The sequence below is a fragment of the Spermophilus citellus genome (genome assembly GCF_964194105.1).
Source record: "Spermophilus citellus genome assembly, chromosome: 8".
Lineage (NCBI taxonomy): Eukaryota > Metazoa > Chordata > Mammalia > Rodentia > Sciuridae > Spermophilus > Spermophilus citellus.
The window spans coordinates 111,592,221-111,615,680 of NC_138189.1; the positions used below are offsets into that span (position 1 = coordinate 111,592,221).

General features: G+C 31.3%; 1 protein-coding gene across 4 annotated transcripts in view; it reads right to left on the reverse strand.

Moving 5' to 3' along the window:
* Window positions 1-23,460, reverse strand: part of SMARCAD1 (SNF2 related chromatin remodeling ATPase with DExD box 1) — an 88,292-nt gene that overhangs the window by 20,424 nt on the left and 44,408 nt on the right. For all 4 annotated transcript variants that reach the window (XM_081303647.1, XM_081303648.1, XM_081303649.1 and 1 more), the window contains exons 9-17: window positions 21,577-21,971; window positions 14,205-14,404; window positions 8,658-8,748; window positions 4,852-4,951; window positions 4,202-4,261; window positions 4,027-4,102; window positions 2,251-2,386; window positions 1,576-1,713; window positions 194-289 (exon numbers count right to left, since the gene is read on the reverse strand). In XM_081303647.1, coding sequence (XP_081159773.1) covers window positions 194-289; window positions 1,576-1,713; window positions 2,251-2,386; window positions 4,027-4,102; window positions 4,202-4,261; window positions 4,852-4,951; window positions 8,658-8,748; window positions 14,205-14,404; window positions 21,577-21,971 — 1,292 coding nt within the window. The remainder of the gene's footprint in view (window positions 1-193; window positions 290-1,575; window positions 1,714-2,250; window positions 2,387-4,026; window positions 4,103-4,201; window positions 4,262-4,851; window positions 4,952-8,657; window positions 8,749-14,204; window positions 14,405-21,576; window positions 21,972-23,460) is intronic.

A 23,460-nucleotide genomic window follows, 5' to 3' on the forward strand; every position in this document is an offset into this window, starting at 1 on the left:
TTATATTGTTAATATATATGTACAAATATGTAACAATAGATTCCATCATTATGTATAATTATAATACACCAATAAAAATATGAAAAACCAAAACACACACACACACACACACAAAAGTTAAAATGATCTTTCTAATAAAGAAGAAAACTGAATTTAAACACCATAACCAAAAACATGAAGATAAAAGAGTTACCTCTTCTTTCACTCTTCTGAGAATAAATGGCTTTATAATCTGTTTTGCATGTGCTATTCTTTCCTTTTCATATATACTCTGCTCATCTGCTGATTTCTAAACAATAAAAACATATTCCTTTAGAAATTATTCACTTTTCACAATATAGTACAGTATTATACAACATGAAAATCTACCTTACTAGAATCTGAGTGATTTTGTTTTACAGATACTCTTCTGGGTTGTAATCTACTTTTTGAAGCTCCATATGTACTTTGAGGTTCAATGTTGACTGATTACCTAAATAACTTTCACGAAATAAAAATGTATGTGTATATGTGTGAATAAGAGAAAAGGTGGGGGGGGGGCACATAGAGGGAGATAGAAAAATGCTTATTTCTTTGTGGAAAATGGTCCCTCAAAGAAAGATAGTACAGCATGATGCAAATTAGGTAAACTAAAAACAGGTGATTCTGAAGAATATAAAATGAAAAATTTTATTCTAAGATGTGAAGGGGTCCTCCATGTAGCTTATGAACTACAGGTAGAAGAGTAGTCCATAAAGTCTACCAGTCTAATTAAAAATTATTAATCAGTTGGAAGGAATTCATTAGTAAGTGTTTAAAAAGGCAGTTAATTTGAACAAAGAATATCACAGAAAACTCCTACAAAGATATCTGATTTGGTAGAGAAACAAAAATCTATGCAAAGGGTCTGGAGCTATGGCTCAGCAGTAGCGCACTTGCCTGGCATGTGTGAGGCACTGAGTTTGAATCTTAGCACTGCATATAAACAAATAAAATAAAGGTCTATCAACAACTAAAAAAAAAAATCTATGCACACATAGCTATATTGGAAAATTTCAGAGTTCTTGGAGACTATAACTATACTTTCCCTACATGATAATGGAGATAAAAAAATTTTTGTTCTAATAAGAAGGATGCCTTTAGTTTTTAGAAAATGTCATTTTTGTATTTATGAACTTTGATTTTGTAACATTTCCCTGTATATATATATAAGCACTTTTAAGATATTCTAGCTTTGATTATTTCTATAGCACCTATAATGAAATACTACTAATTTGACCAATAAAAAGGACAGAATTATCAAATTTCCCTCACATATCATATATCTAAGCTTTTCATCAATTTGAAATTGTTGTTCCTCAGAAAATTAGGATATTGAAAATTTAAAAATTTTAGATATTGATTGTTAATCACCAATTTATTTCTGTATTATATTTTGGCTGATTTCTGAAATGATCCAAATATAGGAATAATAAGTACTTAAAATTTATTTCACAGAGCATAGGCATTATGAAAACAATGAAAGACGAAATAGAAAAATATCCCAGGTAAAAGACAAAGTAAAAAGTTTTGGAGAAAACATGCATATATGCTTACTGTCTTAGAAGAAAACATTCTTCGTATTTCACTGGTGCTACTACTAAACATGTGTGGCATAACAAAATTCAACAGTGACATGAGTTCTAACAGGTTATTCTGCACAGGTGTGCCTGTGAGCAGTAAACGGTTATTTGCCTGTGAATGGAGATAACATTTAGATTAGTTTTCTACCCTCCACAGACACTCCCTTCTTGCCTTGTGCAGTATAGGAATGAAAAAAGAGAAGAAAATTTATACCATTATTGATAATTTAACATTCTCTGGTGAAAGATTAATAATTTAGACACTTGACGTCTGCTATTATCAACTCTCATATAAAAACTGCAATATAAAAACTAATGATCTTATTATAAAGGTAAGTAACTTATGTCCTCAATTTATGAGGTGATGAAAGAAGATAAACTATAATTAATCTTTACAGTTTATCATACAGAACAAAGGCTGGTAAACTGAGGCTTATAAGCTAAGAGCCAAGAACAGTTTTTATACGTTTAGAATCATCAAAACAAAGAATGAATATCAGGCCATAGAGCCCTTAAAATATGAAATATTTATTATCTGGCCCTTTACAGAAAAAGTTTGCTGACTTCTGATACAAAATACTATATATATTAAATTACATAATCTAAAATTTTATCACAGCTAAGACAATTTTACAAAACACTCTCTTACATTAATTGTCATAAGGTGCTGGTAGCGGATAGAACCCATATTCTTCAGCATATGACCCTCATCAAAAATAGCATAATTAAGTTTTAGCCGCCGAAACAGACTGCGGTCATCAGAACTGCTGATTGCACAATTATACCTATCACCAAAAGAGAAAAAGATTTCAAAAGATATACTTTTTAGAATCTTGGAGCCTAGTGAGATGAAGTTTTTAAACATTATCTTTATATATTTCTAATAGCTAGTCCCATAGGTCAGTACTAGACATAGTTGGTATTGAAATAAATTTTGATGTATTAGTATCTAATAATAATCCATGTCCATATAACCAAATTATGAAAGGTGAAATAATTATAAGGTAAATGTTATAACGCAATTAGACAATTTCTACACACTTGAGAAGAGGCCAATCTGAGTACAATTTACAAGTAATCTGTTACTGTTATACTTTGCTTTATAAATTGTTATATTTTATGAAGGAGAAAAAAGAACATAAGTTAAAACATGTTTGTGCTTAAAACATTAACCAGCAGAGTAGGTCCACAAAGTATGTCTATATGTGAAGACTATTCTATTACAAAAAGATGAAATTTGGCCAGGCATGGTGGTACACACATGTTATTCCTAGCTACTTGGGAGGAGGAGAAAGGAAAGCAAGTTTGAAGCCTGCCTAAGCAACTTAGCAAGCCCCTGTTTCGAATAACAAAAAATATTTGGAATGTTATTACAGGATAGTGTGTGCTCTTGGGTTCAGTCCTGAGTATGAAGGGGAAGTAGAGGATAATGATGAATTTGTGTGTGTACATGTGTGTGTTTTTTCCTGGAAACTGAATCCAGGAGCTCTATCATGGAGCTACATTCCAAGCCCTTTTTATTTTTTGAGATAGGGTTTTGCTCAACTGTACAAACTGGTCTCAAACATATAATCCTCCTGTCTCAGGTTTACTCAAATTACAGGCATGAGCCACCTCTGCTAAATGAATTCTTTTAAAGATAGACTCCTACAGAAGATGGCAGTAGTGAGAAAATAACAACAGCATTAACAGTTAAAATAAACATTAAATACCTATAAAATAAATGTAACATAAAAGCAGTAAGTTCTCCACCAGATACCTACACCAAATAGTTACTACTCTTGATGGTTAACACACCCAAAATTACTTTTAATCCTATTCTATGTCAAATTTTTCACTGGGAGAATAATATTTCATTGTACTTACTATAAACTTTTATTTGCAAGTTAGAAATATAAATTATCTAATTTTACTTTAAGTTTAACTGAAAAAATTGTACTATATAAAGACTATGTTTTGAATTAGGTGGATAAAATCTTCTTATACTGTCACTGAGTTGATTGTGCTAACAAAAAAGCTCTCATGTTGGCATTAAACACCAAATTGGGCGGGGGGAGAGGGGGACCTTCATCCTCAACATATATCATTCCATTACTTTTGTTACATAGTTTGTAGCATAAACTTTCCTATATATTATTTTATTTTAATTATTTTTCTTTGAGAGAGAGAGAGAGAGAGAGAGAGAGAGAGAGAGAGAGAGAGAGAGAGAGAGAGAGAATTTCAATATTTATTCTAGTTATCGGCGGACACAACACCTTTGTTGGTATGTGGTGCTGAGGATCGAACCCGGGCTGCACGCATGCCAGGCGGGCGTGCTACCGCTTGAGCCACATCCCCAGCCCCTATATATTATTAATACAAAATATATTTTTTGAAATTTGGGGCCTTCACAAATCTTCACTCCCCAAACTTTCTCGATACTTACGTAGTCACAATTACATTGTAATCCTCATATTTACTATGAATGTTAAATCTAATTTGTTTACGTTCTTCTTGAGAACCTAGAATTTAAAAACAATACACACATTTAGATTGTATTTATTGTTTATTTTAGTTTTAGAGAGATTCCCAAAGTTAAAAGCAAAATGACATACACTTACCATAGTAACAGAGCACGTTTAAAGTAGGGCACCATAAATTAACTTCCCTTAACCAGTTATCTATAAAATAAGAGATTACTTTGCATCTGCTAAAATAGAGAATGTTCATGAAGTCAAATAACTAGTGACAAGTTATTCCTTAATAATATATAAATAAGCACAATGATATTGCTTTTATAATAGAACCTTAAATATTACTGCTTTATGATTAAAATCTTGAGGTTTTGAAGAGACATCAAAATTAAGGGTAAAAGGCAGAAGGCTAACTATTTTATTTACAAGTGATTACTAACTTCCCATTTAAAGAAAAGGCTTTTATTTTATATTCACATGCACAAATACTCTCTTACCCTAATTTCTACATCAATTGTGAAAGAATGGAATGGTAGTTTAAGAAGGTATTAATTACATACTTTGTGATTCAATAAATACCTCTAGTTGTAAAAGTACTGTTTTCTTTTCAAAAATAAATTAATTTGAAATCTGAATAATTGACTTATATTTGAGTTAGTTTCTTGAAAAAGATTACCAATATGAATGTACATACGTACGTCGTAATACAAAAGAACACACACACACACACACACACACTTTTACCTATATAAAACATTATGAAGTTTATAAAAATAGTTGTCTCCAGTATTACAAACCTATAGTTGAGGCTGGAACAACAATCAAATGAGGACCTTTATTACCCTCCTGATAGAGGTATGCAAGGAATGCAATGGCTTGAATCGTTTTTCCTAGGCCCTAAAATTAAAAGTTTAAAATGTAAAATTTAAAAACAAACAAAAATGTGGAAGTACAAAATGAAAAAATATTTTATGCTCTATTTTTAATTTCACACAATTCAACTCAGAATATCTACTATGTTCCTAGCTGCAAATGACAGATGGAACTGATTTTAATCTAGAAATGATGCTAAAACTTACTTTAATGAACAAGATAGATAGACCTTAATTGTTAGTTCATACAAGAAATAAATTAATATGGGAGAATTTTTGTGTTGCCTACAAAGAACATAATTTTAGCTATTGCTTAAAAATGCCAAATAACTAACCAGAGTTAACCTGGTTTATTACCTTGGAATTCCACTCTGAAAAATGGATAAACAGGGGTTATCTAGGGCAGGGGCTCAGTGGTAGAGAGCTTGCCTGGCATGTGTGGGGCACTGAGTTCAATTCTCAGCACCACATATAAATAAATAAATAATAATTTAAAAAAAAAAAGGTCTATCATCAACAACAAAAAAGAATAGATAAACAAAGTGGTAAAAAGGCTGAGTAAAACAGCTTCTGTCATCAAACTATATCCTTTCATGGAATTTCATCTAAAAGGAATCATACAATAACAAAATTTTTCATCTACTTAGTTTTACTTAGCATGATGCTTTAAAGATTCATCTATGAATTATTTCTTTTTACTGCTGAGTAAAATTCCATGCATGGATATATCACAAGTTGTTTACCATTTACCCATAAAAAAGGTTAATACTTTCCCAGCTTTGATTATTAAAAATAAAGCTGTATTTGTATTAAAAAATGGTTAAACAAATGCAGCATATTTATACCATGGACTATCATACCACATGGCAATAAGGATGTATAAACTACTGGTACACATAAGAACAAAGATTAAATCTCAGTAACATTACATTGCACTAAAAGAACCAGAAACAAATAGTATATACTGACTATGCTATGTAACCAGAAAAAATTAACCCATGGTGGTAGAAGTGGCAGTGCTAATGGTTAGAGGGAAAAAAAAAAAAAAAAAAAAACAACAAAACTTAAAGATCTTTGTGGGATGATGGAAATCTCTGTTCTAAGTGATGGTCAAAATGGTGTATGTTTGAAAAGTCATTAAACTATACATTAATTCATCTTTTGACAAGTAAATTAGATACCAATAAAATACTCACTAATAAAAAGGATAATGAGGTTTTACACCTCAGGGGAGCTAAACATTATACTGTTTATGGATTGAATTATGTGCCCGAAAATACACATGTTGAAACTCTATGGCCAATGTAACTATTTAGAAAAGGGCCATTATTGAGGAAAATTTTGAAAGAGGTGATAAGGGTGGTATCCTATACCAATATGAATGATGTCCTTTTAAGATGGGAGACATCAAGAATAGGCACACAGAAAGAAAATGACACTTCGAGGTCACAGCAAAAACATGGTTCTCTACACACCAAGGAAAGAGGCCTCATGAGAAACCAAACACAATAAGACATTAATGTTGGATCTCCAACCTCCAAAAATAAATTGGGAAATAAATTTCTGTTGTTGAAGTACTCTATCTATGTTTATTTTTGTATGGCAACCCTAGATAACTAAGCCAATTTTAAAATATTGTGCTTTACATGCAATAAAAATAATTCCATGTAATGTATACTTTATTTGATACCAAGTATAATCGTAGGATATAGAAATACCTTAAAAATATTTTTTTTAAGTTGTACATGGACACCGTATCTTCGTTTTACTTATTTTTATGTGGAGCTGAGGATCAAAACCAGTGCCTCACATGTGCAAGGAATGCACTCTGCCACTGAGTGACAACCCCAGTCCACAGAAATACTTTTGGTAAGTGACTAAATCAGACAGCCCATAAAAGGCAAGTTTTAGATCCAATGCCAAGGTCATATTCCCAAGATTCCCCAAGTACAGTTATATGACTACAATGTTCTTTATTCTATATCTAATTTCTGTAAGTATTTTGAAATCCTGTATACATTATTCATTTCTTCTTCCTCTTTTTTAAGACAGATTTATTTAGGAAAACCAATATACTTTCAAGAGAGAATGTAGGCTATCTCAAGAAAAGAGAGAGTTTGGGGGGTAAAGCTAAGAAATATACATTCAAGGAAGAATGTGGGCCAATTTCAGAGGGAGAAACAGTCTTTTACTCACTTTTCTATTAGATAAATAGCATCTTCAATGGGGAAAAGGGGAGGGAGGGGAAAGGAGGGGGAATAGGGGTAGGAGAGATGGCTGAATGTTCATCATCACCCTAAGTACATGTAAGAAGACAAAAAGGATGTGACTCTACTTTGTGTACAACCAGAAATATGAAAAATTGTGCTCTATGTGTATTATGAATTGTAATACATTCTGTTGTCATATATAACAAATCAAAAATTTAAAAAAAAAAGCATCTTTGTTTGAATGAGTATGAACTAAATACAGAAATATGTCTTACAATACTAAATGTTATTTCCTTAGAAGGTAACTAGAGAATTAGTATTATCTTTGTTTAAATATTTATTTTGGAAACTCAAATGTACAAAATATATATATATATATATATACACATATATGTATGTTATATTTATACATATTATTTTATTTTCCCCCGCTCCAGTAAATATTTATCCACAGAACATGTCTTAAGTTTTAGTGTTGGAGATTGAACACAGGGCCCTGTACACGGCGTGACTCATTTTATTTAAATACTTTTTATAACTATACCTGGAGGAAGAAAGGAAATGTTAAAGTCAAGTTTTTAGCTGGTCATGATGGTTCCTGCCTGCAATTCCAGCTACTTGGGAGACTGAGGCTGGAAGAACACAAGTTTAAGGCCAGTCTGGGCAAATTACTGAGACCCTAACTCACACAAACAAATAAATATTCTAAATAAATAAATAAATAGATAGGTAGGTAGATAAATAAACAATTTTAAAAAGGGAATGTGGATGTAGCTAGGTTATAGACTGCTTACCTAGCACGTGAGAAGCCCTGGGTTCAATCCTCAGTACTGTGGCCCTCAAAATGAAAAAGGCCAAGTTTCTATATGACCATACCTGGAGTAATGGCTATAAGAAACTTGCTTAGTTTTAAAGCAAGTATGATTTGGGAAAAATGTACACCCTGAAACATCTGATAAAAATAAAATGGCTGAAATCATATTGCTAATATGTGATGTAGATTTATTTACTGATAAGGACAGTTATATTAAAATTTAAAAGCAGCTATATAAAAAGTACAGAGATAGTAAAATCTCAGTATCATATATATATATATATATATAATATCATACACTTATCTGTTATAATATCATACACTTATATACATACAAATATATACAAAAGAAGAAATCTAGAAAGACATCAAACTATTATGTTTTTAAATGGTAGGATTACAGATAACTTTGATTTTCTTCCTTATGTTTTCATGTAATGTCCAATTTCTAACAGATATTAATTATTTTGATAATAAGAAACATAATAAATCTGTTTTCATTTTGGGGAGGAGTCAGAAGGCTAAAACTAACACAGGGAATAGTAAACAGTAAAAAACAGTAGGGATGAGAAAAAGAGTAAGATACTAAAGTGATAACAGTTACAACTACAGTGGCAAGGAAAAAATGCCATGTTTTAAATGAAAGCAAGGATGCCTTTTTAATGATGTTTGGAATACAAAATACAAGTAACAGAGTACACACTTACCATTTCATCTGCCAAAATGCCATTAAGTCCATGTTTATGTACCAATGCCAACCAATTCAAACCAACTTTCTGATAGGGCTTGAGTGACAAACTGGTAAAGAAAGAATAACCAAATATTATAGATTTATACTTTTATTAGTTTTCTATACTATTTTCTGACATGAGGTTTAGGTTTACGATGAACACAAAAATTCAAATGCCTTAGACAGAGCCTTACCTTTTAACTTAACTGTTATAAGCTATGTATACCTATTTAAGAAAACAAATCTAAAGCATAATAATTCTTTTACTCTTCTCAAATTTATTTTATTTGTCGATTTATTTCTTCTGGCAATTAAATTACATAATAGTCCCATATTTGGTCATAATGTAATGCTACCAAATTAATTAATTCCAAAAGTGATTAGAATATTAACTATGATAACATTATTAACTTAATATTCATCCTAGAAAACAAAATTGTACTTATTTGATTTTAACACATTAAGGAACTTAAAGAGTGTTAGGACAAAACCCACAAATCAAACACACTGTTTTGCCAGACTGGTTTAATAAATACTTTCTGAATGTGTACCAATCACCCCTAGTACAAGTGGTACATGTAAATTCTGAAGTGTGTGCGCATATGGGTAATATCTAAGTGTGTACTATGTACAAATGAAAATTTGCTACACATCAATGAACACTGGTGAATAGAAACTAATATGCAGGTGTCAAAATCAAAACTTGGAAACACATAAACAGACTAATTCCTGGGAATGATCAATTTATTTTGGAGAGTCAAAATGAAAATTTTTTTTCTAAATGTTTAAGTGGCTAAAAATTAAGAGTAGTTATTTACTGAATATTTATTACATACAGACACATATTTAGCATTTTTCAGAAAACACGAATACTTTAAAGATCCTATAAACTAGTTATTACCATAATTTAGTAATCTGCCTGAGGTTGTAAGGATATGAAGTGTTAAGGTTCAGACATTAATTCAGGAAGTCTATTTCACTCACTAGGATAGCATATACCCAAAATAAACAAATATTGGACAAGGTCATGGCATAATAAACAGTTTAGGGTTCAAACTCTGAAATCAAAATGTCTTTTAAGAGAAAGTTGGGATGAAAGATGTCCATTTTAAATTACAATCTGTGTTTTACTTGTGAGAGATACAATGTATAAAACATTTCACACCTAAAAAATAAAAGTACCTATAGGAAACAAATCACCAGTATTTGGTAAGGTATTCACAGTTCTTTGTTGTATTTTTAAAAACTCATCTTTTCCCTTCTTAGCCAATAAAACTTCTGTACTACTATAAAAGCAATAATCTTACAGATGCAAATTTTGCTTGGATCAGAGAAGTTACTTGCCCAATATCATATTGCTAACCAAATCCATGTGTGCAGCGTAGGCTAGTATTCAACCCAGGTCTAGTCCAAACCTCATCTCTTAACCACTATACCCTAAAAATGAAAAAGTTCTCTCTGCCCTGACCACCTTATCATCAATACTGAATTCTCCATTGTTTTTCTGAATGCTTTCCAGTAATTTATTCATCTTATACACATAAAATTAACATTTCATGAAAACGAAACATGATAAGGCAGGCCAACTATATCATTTATAAATGCACTGAAGAACCAACATGCATTCCAACATACAGCCTATCACATATAGCCAGGAAATATTCTCAATAAACAAAAATTACTTCCTCACCAACACATGTTGACAGTCAACTGATACTCATTCCACATCAAATTCTGAAAAGAGGAAAAAGCATCTACTACATAGAATTAGGACATTTAACAGCTTTATCACACTAAAATATCTACACATAATATATGTAAGTATTACACACACACACACACACACACACACACACTTCTCTGCTAGATCTGTCTAAGTTACAAGTAACTGTATTTCTTAGTATCACAACAAAGTCTTCTGAATGTAAAGGATCAATGAAAATTCAATTTTAACAAAGACATTTTGGGAATGCACATTGGAGTGTGGCTATAATCTCAAGTACTTTGAGGCTTGCCTCAGCAACTTAGTAAGAATGTCTCAAAATTTTAAAATAAATAAATAAAAAGGGCTGGGTATGTACCTTGGTAGTTGACTGCCTGTAAACTTGAGTACTACAAGAAAAGAAAAACAACAAACACCCACACCCACATCCACCCACACCCACACCCACACCCAAGATATTTTGAACTCCATTTATTACGAGCAATTTTTAAAACAGGATAGTTATATTCTTTCCCTACAGTTTCTACTATTTAGATGCTATATAATCATACCTCCCTCCCATTTTTCTTTAACACTGGAGTTTTCTAAGGTTTTTATGACTGCTTATGAACCATGAGCACCAATTTACAGATAAGAATGTAGAGATTTGCTCACATCTTCTGAATTATTTAGGGCTCTTTTCTGAAGAGAGTGTGACAAATACCTCTAAACCGAAGGATTTCTTACCTTCCATTAAGGAAAAAAAATGATTTTAAGATTTTCTGAGATCATGAAAGAACACGAGGCAACAAATTATTTTAAAGTTACTTGTTGTGTTAGAGGAAAAAAAATATATCCTTCCAGAATTAATAATTTCTTCAGAATGTGAAAATTAAACTGGGTTTATATCTCCTGCCAGAGAAAACTGATTTCTAAATTATTTTTAAATGTGAGAAAGGCCTGCAATAGAAAGATTGGCAATATACATAATGTGCTAAATTTCAGTTTAAAATAAAGTAACATAAAGGCAGAGAGACTTATTTGAAGTGGTATATATAAATAAATTAGGGATAATAAATGAACAGAAGTTTAGATTTTATGTATTACACAGCTGACATACATTAATACTACCACATTAGTTTGTTCTAGTAGGAGTATTCAAACTAAATAATTACATCCTAGTACTTTGAGTTAGTCAAACCATCATCTTCAGTATTGGTGTGCATTCACATCAATGTCAAATGGTCTTACAGCTCTGGTTAAAAAACTTGATAGGGAACCTATCTTGTCAAGCTCAGGATAAACAACAACAACATGATAGATTTAGCCCAGAATAGAATGGACATATCTGATTAAATATACTGTATATTGAACATTTGAGAAATCATTGTAGTTAAGTGAGTAAAGCTAAAGAATTTCAAGTTTGAGGACAGACTCAGCAACTTAGTAAGACCGGGTGTCTCAAAGTAAAAAATAAAAAGGGCTGGGGATATAGCTCAGAGGTAAAGTACCCTGGGTTCAATGCCCAGTACAAAACAAACAAACAAAAACTCATGAATTTCATAATTGCTAAAGTTTGAGAGATGGCTATATCTCTGATAGGAATAAAACAGGAGAAATTCTGAGTATTTCTCTCCTTTTCCCTCTTATATTTTAACTTCAGGCAATGTTAATTTTGAGGTTTAAATATAAAATTTATGAATATAGAAAGGTTTTGAGGTATACATCAGAAATATTTTTTCTCTATAAAGACTATTTTTAATAAGAATGTCTGTATTTCCAAAAGGCAAATAAATAAAAGTTAACTTTAATACTGCTTCTAAGTATAGTTTGCTACAAAAAATTTGATCTGCTAAGAGAAAGATCCAAGTAGGTTAAGGGGTATAATTCAGTGGTAGAGCTCTTGTGTAGCATGTACAAGGCTCTGTTCAATCCTGATAACTAAACATAAATAGATAGATAGATAGATAGATAGATAGATAGATAGATAACAAAGAAAATAAAGAGACCAACATGAGTATGGTAGGTTCCATTCATCAGGACAGTTTTATGTTTTCCTCTGTGCTAATTCAACCTTTCCCAAGGCAAAGAAACAACTGCAAATGTTACTAGACTATGGAGCCACAATGCCTGGCTAGTACACCAAGTAAAGACTGCTTGTGCAACTCTTACTTGGCTGGAGAACAAAAACCAAGACAATAAGTTCTACCCCCTAAAAGTTTCCTTAAATGAACCCTAACAGGACTGATTATAAAGGTTTTTAGAAGTAGTTCTTTGGATTAAATCCAATGACCACTTACCAAAAAGACAAAACAAACTGTTTTTCTCATATTTAAAAAAAAAACACACCCTCAGTCTAATGGAAAGGATAGTGTTACCTGATCATACTATTTACAAGTAACAAGACTTTGTGAGTGTGGGTTTAGAGAGAAATTTTTAGGTGATGCAATAAAGCACTTGATTTTTTAAAATCCAAATTATGATAAAGTAGACTCAACTGGGTAAGTCTTGTAGAGTGAAGAACTCCCCATATCCAATGCTGGAGAACAAGAAGCAGCAGCTCCAACTACACTTTTAGGAGATGAATTTGCTGATATAGTTCTTTCTATGCAACAGAAAAGAGCTTCTTTTGTGGTAACTGCATCACGTTTCCCTACACCATCCCATAGCACCCTAGAAGGGCACAGAAAAGATTGTTGCTTATTTTAAAGGCCAGTAATCATATCGTGCTTTTTTCTTTTTCACATCTCAATTTTTAATTATTAACAAATGATCAGCAAATATGCTTTGATCATTAACTTAGAAAAAATATCAGAATTAAAATCAACAACTAAAGTTATCATTTAATAAGACCCTAATGCTAATCTTACTAAAATATCTATCAGAAATATTCCAAGCAGATGTAACTCATTTTTTAAGTTGCACACCATTATACAGTATGGATAAACCATAATTCATTTCAGTTGTTCCCTGATTTTAGGAACTCTGTTTTCATGGTTTTGCCACTATAAATAACATCATAGCAAACAATTTCATGTATTTTTTAAAAAAGAAGTATTCTGAACTGTTCTCGGTCTCCAACTATTTAAATAAGCCTTTAAAGGAAGTTCAAAACATTTTCCCAACCCCAAGCCCCCAATATCATGCAAAAACATAGGAGTTCATAATTATAAAAAGCAATTTTAGTATGTATTAACAACCGGACAATTTTTCGTGTTTATTTTTTGCAAGAATTCTGATAAGGTATTTTACTGAAAGTAGCAGTTTGGGGAATATTACATTTATATAATATACTTAATCCTTCTCCTATCTGATGTATTTTTACTGCCAAAGATTTTAAAATCTGGGCTTTCTAAAATATTTCAAACATTTTACCACAAATATGGGACATTTTAGTTATTTCATTTAATTTATAATTAAAAATAAATTGAGCTAACACAAATCTTTAAACTGTCATAATTAAGCAATTGACATTTTCCCAAGCACCAAATATATGTATAAGGGAGCTAAAATGCCTTTTCAGTTTCTGATTAGATAGAAGAAATTATCTGTCATCAGTCAAGGAAGACATAAGTTACATAATACCAAATAATTTCCACTCATTAGTTTATAATGATATGATGGAATAAAATACCCTGCTTTTGGGGGGGGGTGTCAATAAAAATCATTCATATACTACTTATGTGCCATTATAGGAAAGACTGAGGGTTCTCTAACACTAGTTGCTATATCACATTTAATTCCCCTAGGCAGAATGCAGAAATAAGTTCAGATATTTTATACAACTGAGATAAAATAGTGACTATGTTCAACAAATGTTACCTTTGGTTTAGAATGGAAGGTTGTTCTATATTCCATCCACCTCCATTTCCAGTAAGCATGGTAACTTGTTTGGTTAATTTGTTTGAAATATCTTCACACTTGTTCATAAGTTTTATAACTACATCCCTTTCTTGAATCAGTGTTTTACAGTTCCATATTAAATCTTCTGATAAGCCATTCGTTTTGGACATCTTTGTGAACTATGGCATGGAAAGAAAAACATTTTAATAGTCTAGATCTAGTAAACAAAAAGCCAAATTCTTAGAGGGGAAAAAAGTTTGTTAAACTTTATTAATCAAGTTTAATGAACTGCTAAGAAAACTTGATTCTTCACGTGCACAGTTGCATTCATGTTTCACTTTGTCATCTTACTGTCACTTGAAACTATGTTGAAATAAAATATATCTTTCTCTCTCAAAATGAATAATCTCAAATTTCTAAATTTGACCTTGGCAGCTGTTCTTTTATAGAAGAAACATTAGTAAGTAGTTTGCTAGTATCTCCTATCAAGTCTTCAAAATCTTAGATTCACCCTTCTGTATTAACAACACATACTGTATACCTGATCTGGTCTTCATTTCTGTTACTTCTTATGACCTGTTAATCTTACAAAAGCATATTTTTACCATATCCATCATCAAAGTACAACCCACCCATAGTATTCAAAACTCAATTTATTTCTCACTTGATATTTTGTTCTCAAACTAAGACTATTACTTGAAAAGATATTACATGAATCAAAAATTAATTATTGGAGCTGGAGACACAGCTCAGGGATAGAGTGCTTGCCTAATGTTTTGTGTGCAGACCTGGGTTCAATGCTGAACAAAAAAACTAATTATAGCCCCCAATAATAATTACATAAAACTTAAAAAATTAATTTCAATATAACATTGTATAAATGGTTTGGTATGAAGACTTTTGCAAAAATTTCTTTCAAAATTTATATTTGTTTTTCAAAAAATGAGGGTGAATATTTGAAATGAAAAAACTACTTTAATACACCAACACTAGAATTTTTTATATGAATAGCTGAAAAACATCTTGAAGAACATTATGAAAATACTTTTTTCCTGGCCTGGTGGAGCACACCTGTAATCCCAGCAACGTGGGAGGTTGCAACAAGAGGATCACAAGTTTGAGGCCAGCCTCAGCAAATTAACAAAGCCCTCAGGAACTTAGTAAGAACTGGGTCAAAAAAAAAAAGAAAAGGAGGTGGGGATGAGAAAGGCCAATAGCTTTTTGAAAGTTTGTTGGGTGAAACCAAAAATCCCATAATCCAGAACTGAATAAAAGAAACTAAAATAACACCATCTGCTAGATAAAACCACACGATTTTGATTCATGTCTTCTTTTAGCATATTCTTCCAAGTAACAACAAGAGTTACACTGACAACTCTAAATCATCCCTGGAATCAGTTATTTCTAAATTCATAGAGAACCTCCACAATAGAAAATCAACATTTCCAGAATATATTAATGCATCTTTGCAACTTACAACAATATACATTTTTCATTTTTATCCTAGAATAAGTTGGTAAAATATAAATTATCCAATCTATTCCAAAGCCATATTATTAATGTTCTGGAAGATTTTAACTAAAACAAAATAAAACACACACACAGAGCAAACGTAGCATTTCACAAAATGGCACTGAAATTCTAAGTTATCTGTGCATTACTTAACATTTTTACAACATTTTATCCAGTAACTCATTAAATCCACCTAACTATTCCAAGATTAGTTCACCAATTCTGGATAAAAAAACTAAGGTTTAATTTCCAAGGTCACAGAGTTGGACAATAAATAGAAGCCAAAGTCTATGCTCTTCTCACTGTAACAAATGCCTCTCTGAATAAATAATCTTAAGACCTTAAAGGTTCAAAATAATTAAATGAACATCCTTCTGTAGCCAACTGCCATTTATTATGTAAATTCTTAGATTTTAGCAAATAACATTCTAACTGATTAAAGTACGTGGTTAGAAAGACCTTGAAACAACTAGCATTATAAGGGCACTTATCATGAGCAGACTAATAAAATCTAAGATCCAGGAAAAAAAATTTTTTTCTTCCTTTTACTTTAAAGACATCAATTGGTTATGATCACTCAGAAATTACAAGACATAAGTAAACAATAGGGGTGACCAATAAAGATACTAGAGAACTGAGAAATAAAGCAAAAGAAACACTTATTATGAATTTATACAAACAGCAAATATGTCGAGAGGTAGATTTAGGAAAGTTCTTTTATATATAGTTCCTAAAGAAGTACTAATGACAGTCTTAAAATATTAACTTTGCAACCCCTACTAAATTATAGATCTAGGCATAGAGCATCAACAACTGCTAATAACACAAAAATGAAACGGACATTACTGCTTTCTGATAAAAGAACACATCACTAGTTACTGGAAGCACAAAAACAAGCCAACAGGGAAAACTAAACTAATAATTCAAGAAAAAGCAAAAATAACCATATACTGCCTTACACAGCTCATTCAGGAAGGCATTTACATAGTTAAAATAATGCAAACACCACAAATGATCTTCAAACTTACTATATTATAAGCATATTGGTAAAACTCAGGAATTAGAAATGATATGTGAAATGAAGTCAACAATAAGAGGAGCACCAATCTGTTCATCCATGTTGTTATGTAAATAATAAGGCTTACACATGACAAAAAAAAAGTAATTATATTACCCATCTATATGGAGGTGGTAAGAATCAGACAAAAGCTCTAAAAGCAATAACGTGGGAAACAGACTGGGGAAAAGTGATGGATATAAATTTGGGGGAAGAACAAACCTATAAAAACATTTAACTTGTTAATCCTAAGTATAAGTAATAAAAACCAAAGTTAACAAAAGAATAGAAACCCAGTTCTATTTTTCTTACACAGTATCTTTATTAACATTAGAGGGGGTATCATTTAAGGAAAGGTATTAAGAACATTCGGTTGCCACCTGTTTTCTGAACACTTTAAAAAGCATTAACAATCTGATAAGTTACTTAGCTTTACCAAAAAAAGTGGGGGGCAGGGGGACTTAAGAAAAACAAAGTACCCTGAAAATACAGAATGTTAATAAATATGAATTTAGCTGGGTGTAGTGGTACATGCCTATAATCCCCACAGCTTGAAAGGCTGAGACAGGAGGATCCTGAGTTCAAAGCCAGCCTGAGCAACTTAGCAAGACCTTGTCTCTAAATAAAATACAGAGAAGTGCTGGGGATGTGGCTCAGTGATTTTAGAACAGCTGAGTTCAATCCCCGGTACAAAAAAAAAAAAAAAAAAAAAAAAAAAAAAATTAATGATAAGCCCAGAAAAGATGATCCTATTTATATGGTCTGAAATACAAACAGATGATGCTCTAAATATCTTAAATGATGGGTATCTTTGGTACAATTTTGGATCTACTTTACTTTCTTCTTCTTAACTACTATTCCAGTTTTACATAGAAAAAAATCATTTTCAAAACAATTACTTTCTCAAGGGGAAGAAAAGAAAAACCAAGTGATTGCTATTAGTTGGATAATTACATGTAAAAAGGATCTCAATCTGACCCTGATTACTATCTCTTTGATTAACAAAAACTCAAGGACTTTATCAAAAGCAGTCTGCAACTGAAGTACCCCTCTCTTGCCACAGTGTGTCACTGTTATTGAACAAATATATATTTTTTTTATTTTTACAGGATGGAAGAAATTGTTTAAAAGCATGTTTCACTGTTAAATTATTTAATCCCTACTTAACAAATAACAGCCTAAGGACAGACTTCTAATCTTACTCATTAATATGAATAAGTTGGCAGCAGCCTCCAAAGTACTCAGAATTCATTTTTTTAAAATAAAAGTTTATACTTATACAAATTAAAACAAAGCCAGAGTATAATAATCTTATAATCAAACTTAACAAAGCTTTCCTCTCTGGAAGGAGGAAATAGGCATTACGACGCTTCAAGTGACAAATTTATACAGATGTTTTATAAAAATTTCTGAGTGAAAACAAAGCAAAAAAAAATCTTTGTCTACAAGTTAAAAGTAGATGAAAAAACACAAGGAGCACAGAAAAGAATTATCAGACATGAACTAAATTTGATTTGCTTGGCTAACAGGGAAAACTGCATCTATGCTGATCTAAATGTTAACAAAGTAGATATATATATGAATTTTGGGGGGTTAAGCTATATTCATGAACCGATCTATTCATAAATATTGTATTCATCAGTATAAATACTTTGGTATTCTGGTTAACACATAAGGAGACAATGGAATAAGACTTATCATGGACACAATATATCCCCCACTCTAACCTTGCATAAGGCTAGACAAAAATTCAGTAAATGGGTGGGGAACAGATATCAATCAAATGTGTGAAGTCTGGCCATAAAAACTTCAATTTCACCAATTAACAATAACTAGTTTTTAAACTAATAACACTTTTGGCTTGGCACACTTCCAAAGTCTACATGATTTAAGGATGTGATTTTCTTAGAATGAGCACCTAAATTACTACTATTATGTAAAAAAGCTACGAGTAGGAAAATTATGAAGAAAAATTAAACAGTCTTTAAATTTTAATGCAAATTTAAAAACCCAATAGAATTAAATAAAGCTACAAATATAAACACCCTCTTAGCTAAAGGACTAGGTTTTTTTTGTTTTTCTTTCTTTTTTTTAAATAACCAGCTTTTTCTCGTGTAAAATTAATGTGATTAAACTACCTAAAAATATTTTAGCTTAAAAAGAAAAAGTATAATCTCTGACATGAAAATCATAATGATACAGAAAACATATGGTCTCTGGATTTAAAATCTCTGTGATTTGACAAAGAAGTACCTCATATGACACAAGTATATTATACATTTTTACATATTATATACATCAGAATTATACTATGTATTGAAGACTAAAAGAACCAATAATCTACAACTTTTCAAGAAAGTTGTTTTAAAGAAACTGCTAACAATTTTCAGATTTAAGTTATTATAAGACAATGAAATACCAATGATATTTAATCATTTAAAGATAACAATGTTAAAAAAACTTGATTTTGAACAAAAGTCACAAAACTTATGTGTTCGCTTGATTCATGAGATGAGTATGCATTTTTTCCATGAAATATTTGTGAATCTCATAGTTCTGTGAAATTCTGTTAAGAATTCCTGTACTCCTTAATATTAAACAATAATTTTAAGAAAGAATGAACTAGCTATTAGTAGGCCATTATGAATATACAATATCCTGTAATTTTCATTAAAGTCTGACTGAGTGACATCATTAAAACCTCAACTGATTTTATAGGATCTTCTAAATACAATAAAACTGTGTTTTTTGCCCCTATAGTTTCCTCTCAAAGTTACTTAGAGAAATCATTGTCAAACTTATTCATGAATAGGAGTAAATTATATAGCTTTTTACCAAAATGTACAAAATACTGACTTTTGATATTTTTAAGATATTGAATGGCTCTACAATCCAGTCATTCAAAATTCTTAAGTTATTGAAAGCTGAAAGCTCAAAGTTCTAAGCAAACTAAAATGTAAAGTTATATTTGTTAAATCAAACTATAAATTTGCAAAAACTTATTTACGTACTACATTGCACAGGATAGCAAAGCACTGTATTCATTGAACTCAAATAGAAAGTTTACTTTTAAGATACTTTTTAGCTGTTAGATAAAACACTCAACATTTGGATGGCTGGCTAAAACAAACAATAAGTCTTTATGTTCAACTTTGAGAAAGGGGCAAGAAGTTAGGAGGTTTAAGTAAGTAATGCATAATCTCCAAATTCATGTCAAGACTAATTTAAACTATGCCAATTAATTAGTAGGGGAAATATGCTTTCTACATGATAAGTTGCTGAATTTTTTAAAAAACATCTGGCACATATAACCCTGATAAAACTGTATAATTTACTATAAGATACCTGGGCAAGTAGTTACAGTGACTAAACAAACCAATGTAGATAATTGCATTCTTTATGAAATAAATTAGAATCCAACAAGCCTGAGCAACCCAACTCCATAATAACATAAGAGACCATTAAAGATTAAAAGAAAGAAGAAAAGAAAAAAAAGAAGAACAAGAAAGCCCTTCAGCAAATACCTTAAGAAATAAATCACTCAGGCAAAGCCAAACAAGTTTTGAAAGGGCCTGCTTTGACAGATGGTCTCTGGAAAAGCAAAAGCTTCAGGCAAAACGAGTGTTTTTATTTTATTTTTTTTAAAGCTATGAAGCGTTAGCAACATTTCTATCTTTTTCAAATATTTCAATTTTTAAAAAATGCTTTTTACAACCATGTGTAGCCCCCCCTACCACTTTAAGACACTAAAACAAGTACACTTACGCTGATTTAGATTTGACATACTTATAGAATTAATCACAAATGCAACTTTGCTCTATAACTCAGAAAATAAAACATCTTAAAAACCTTTATAAAGCAAAGACCACTTTATCTTCTAAAGCTGTAAAAAATCATCCATATTGCTTTTATTGCAGGGCCTATAGACAATGCATGCTATAAAAGCCCACATCTCCAAAAGTGTTAAAGCAAAATTTCAAAAAAGTTCTTATATTTTTCTGTAGAAATAAGAGTCAATGATTGTTGACATTTAGAAAACTCAAAAAGCAGGTATTTTCAGTAAAACTTTTTATAGGAAATTAAATTCTACAAAATTATCATGCAAAGTGTACTTACCAGTGCTCATGCTTTCCCTTCACCTAACGCTTGAATTCTAGGTTTCCACAAACTTTTCTATCTTTCCAAAAAAAACGCTGAAGCCTGCTACACTCCATAAAATGGCCGTGTTGTTTAACCAAGAAAAACATGATTAGAGGTTGAGCTGTCACTTTTAGAAAAAAAAGAAAATAAACAATTGCTTCTTTTGTGGTGAAGCATTAAAACAGTTAGGCTGGCATTTTCAATCATGGATCTCCCCTGGACGTTGCTACTGCTCTTCAAGCAGTTGTAAAATTTCTGCCACATTCTTGCTTTCTGCATGGTGTCTCAGCAGTAACAGATCAGAGCAGGCTAGCAAACAACTCCTTCCTAAATGTAAGCTCTAATTTCTTCTTCTGCAGTGAAATGAACCAAGTTTCTATGCAAAAGAATGAGTGACAGTATTCCCAGCCAATCAGGTTGGGTTTTTTCAGGAAAATCACCCCTTAATTCATTCAAAATTAGGTCATATGACACTATTTGAAATACTATTGGCTTACAATGAAAGCAATGTTTGACTCTACACAGGATAAGGCCTCCCTTCTATGCTTCCCTGGGCTGAAGACAACTTGACTATAAACGGTACTGTAAATTAAACACACACACACACACACAGTGAGGGGAAAAAAAAGAATGTAGCCTTACCAGAGCTTCCCAACTATTAAAGGGCCGGAGTTCTGTTATCTTCTGAGCTTTCTTCTGAGAACACTGAGGAATCAAAGTAAGTTCACCAATTGAAGCATCCTGAAGGAAGTGAAGAATTTTACCTTTATAGCCATCCTCCATCATTTCTTCACCACTACTGTAGTCCTCATCTAGTGAACTACCGACATCAGAACCTGAATCATATTCAGAGTCTTCAATGACTTTCTTAGGATTAAATACATTTTTTTTACGTTTTTTGTTAAAACCATTTTGTTGTTTCATTGAAAATTTCTGTTTTAGTTTTGTTTTAGCTACATTTTTAGGACAATTTTGACTTCTTGAAGAAACTTCTTTTCCATTTGGAACCTCACTTTGTGATGAAAATTGCGACGTATCTGTGTACAAAGAAAGACAAAAACAATAAATAAATTAGAAATATATAAATTCAATAAAAATATAAGACTTCAAATGAGATGAGAAAAATATTTAAACATTCATATTCCTTTTGAATCCAGAAGAATTCAGCTGCAATTTACTGTTAAATCTTGACACACTTTTAATAGAAATGCAGAAGCAGAATTTAAAATTATAGAGTAAGTGAAAATACTTTCAAAAGCAGGTAATAACTTCTTTTAAAAAAAAGAATTAAATATAAATTTCCATTTTCTAACAAAGGTCCTTACAACATAAATTGTAGCTGCATATCCATAATGTCCCAGATGTTACTTAAGCAGCCCAAATCCTTAATGCCAACACTGATGGGTACAGAAAAACAATGCTGATCCTACCATGAAGTTTACTAACAAAGTGTCTGTTTCAACTATCCATAAGCTTTCCATCACTATGTCCACTATTCTAAATTCATCATTATTTAAAAAAATATTCCAATATATTATTATCAAAACCACTACTACTCTCTATCATATTTCACTGAATTCTAGGATGCCTGTGAATAGAGGTATACTGTTATCTTATGTACCAGTAAGAAAATATGTACCAATTACTCTATAAAATACAGTTGGTTCTCTAGCTGCCAGGTTCCAAATACATGCATTTATTCAATCATGGATCAAAGAGAAGGAAAACAAAACAAAACAACAACAACAACAACAAAAAAAAACCCTGCATTTGTAATAGATGTATAGATTTTTTTCTTATCATTATTCCCTAACTGATATAATAGAACAACTATTTTCATAGTATTTACACTTTACTAGATATTATAAGTAATCTTAAAGTGATTTAAAGTATGTGGGAAATACACATAGATTATATGTAAATATATGCCATTTTACAAAAAGGAGTTTGAGCACCAACATATTTTGGTATCTGAACCTTCCCTTACAGATACTGAAGAACAAACATACTTTATTGAGATTGGTTATTTTCACAAGAGGCTTTCAGACTTACAGATTATCATATACTCATTTTCTGCACATATAAAAAAATATGAGCAAAATAAACTGAATACAGTATTCCCCAAATTTCTTCCCTTTGATAACCTGGATCTTTTGAGAATCATTTTCAGACTCAAAAATAGGTGACAGTGGTGGCTTTCTAATTTCCACACATATCATTCACAATGCAATAATACTGGTAGTACAGCTTTTCTTAAAAGAACTCATTTAAAATAAACTTAAAGCCACCTGTGCTGGGCTTTAAAAGCTGGTTTGCAATTATAAAGTCTACATGAAGTTTGGCTTAGGGATGTTACTAAACATATATAATTCAACTGAGCCCCACCACCAGTCTCCTATACCATTTTCTAAAGTTAAGTGTTCTACTATGGGTTTAGACTTTCTTCAAATGCTGATGATTCCCATGTTTTGGATGCCAGTGCTTTTCAAAGTCATGCCAGTTCAAGCTAAAATATCTGCATTACAG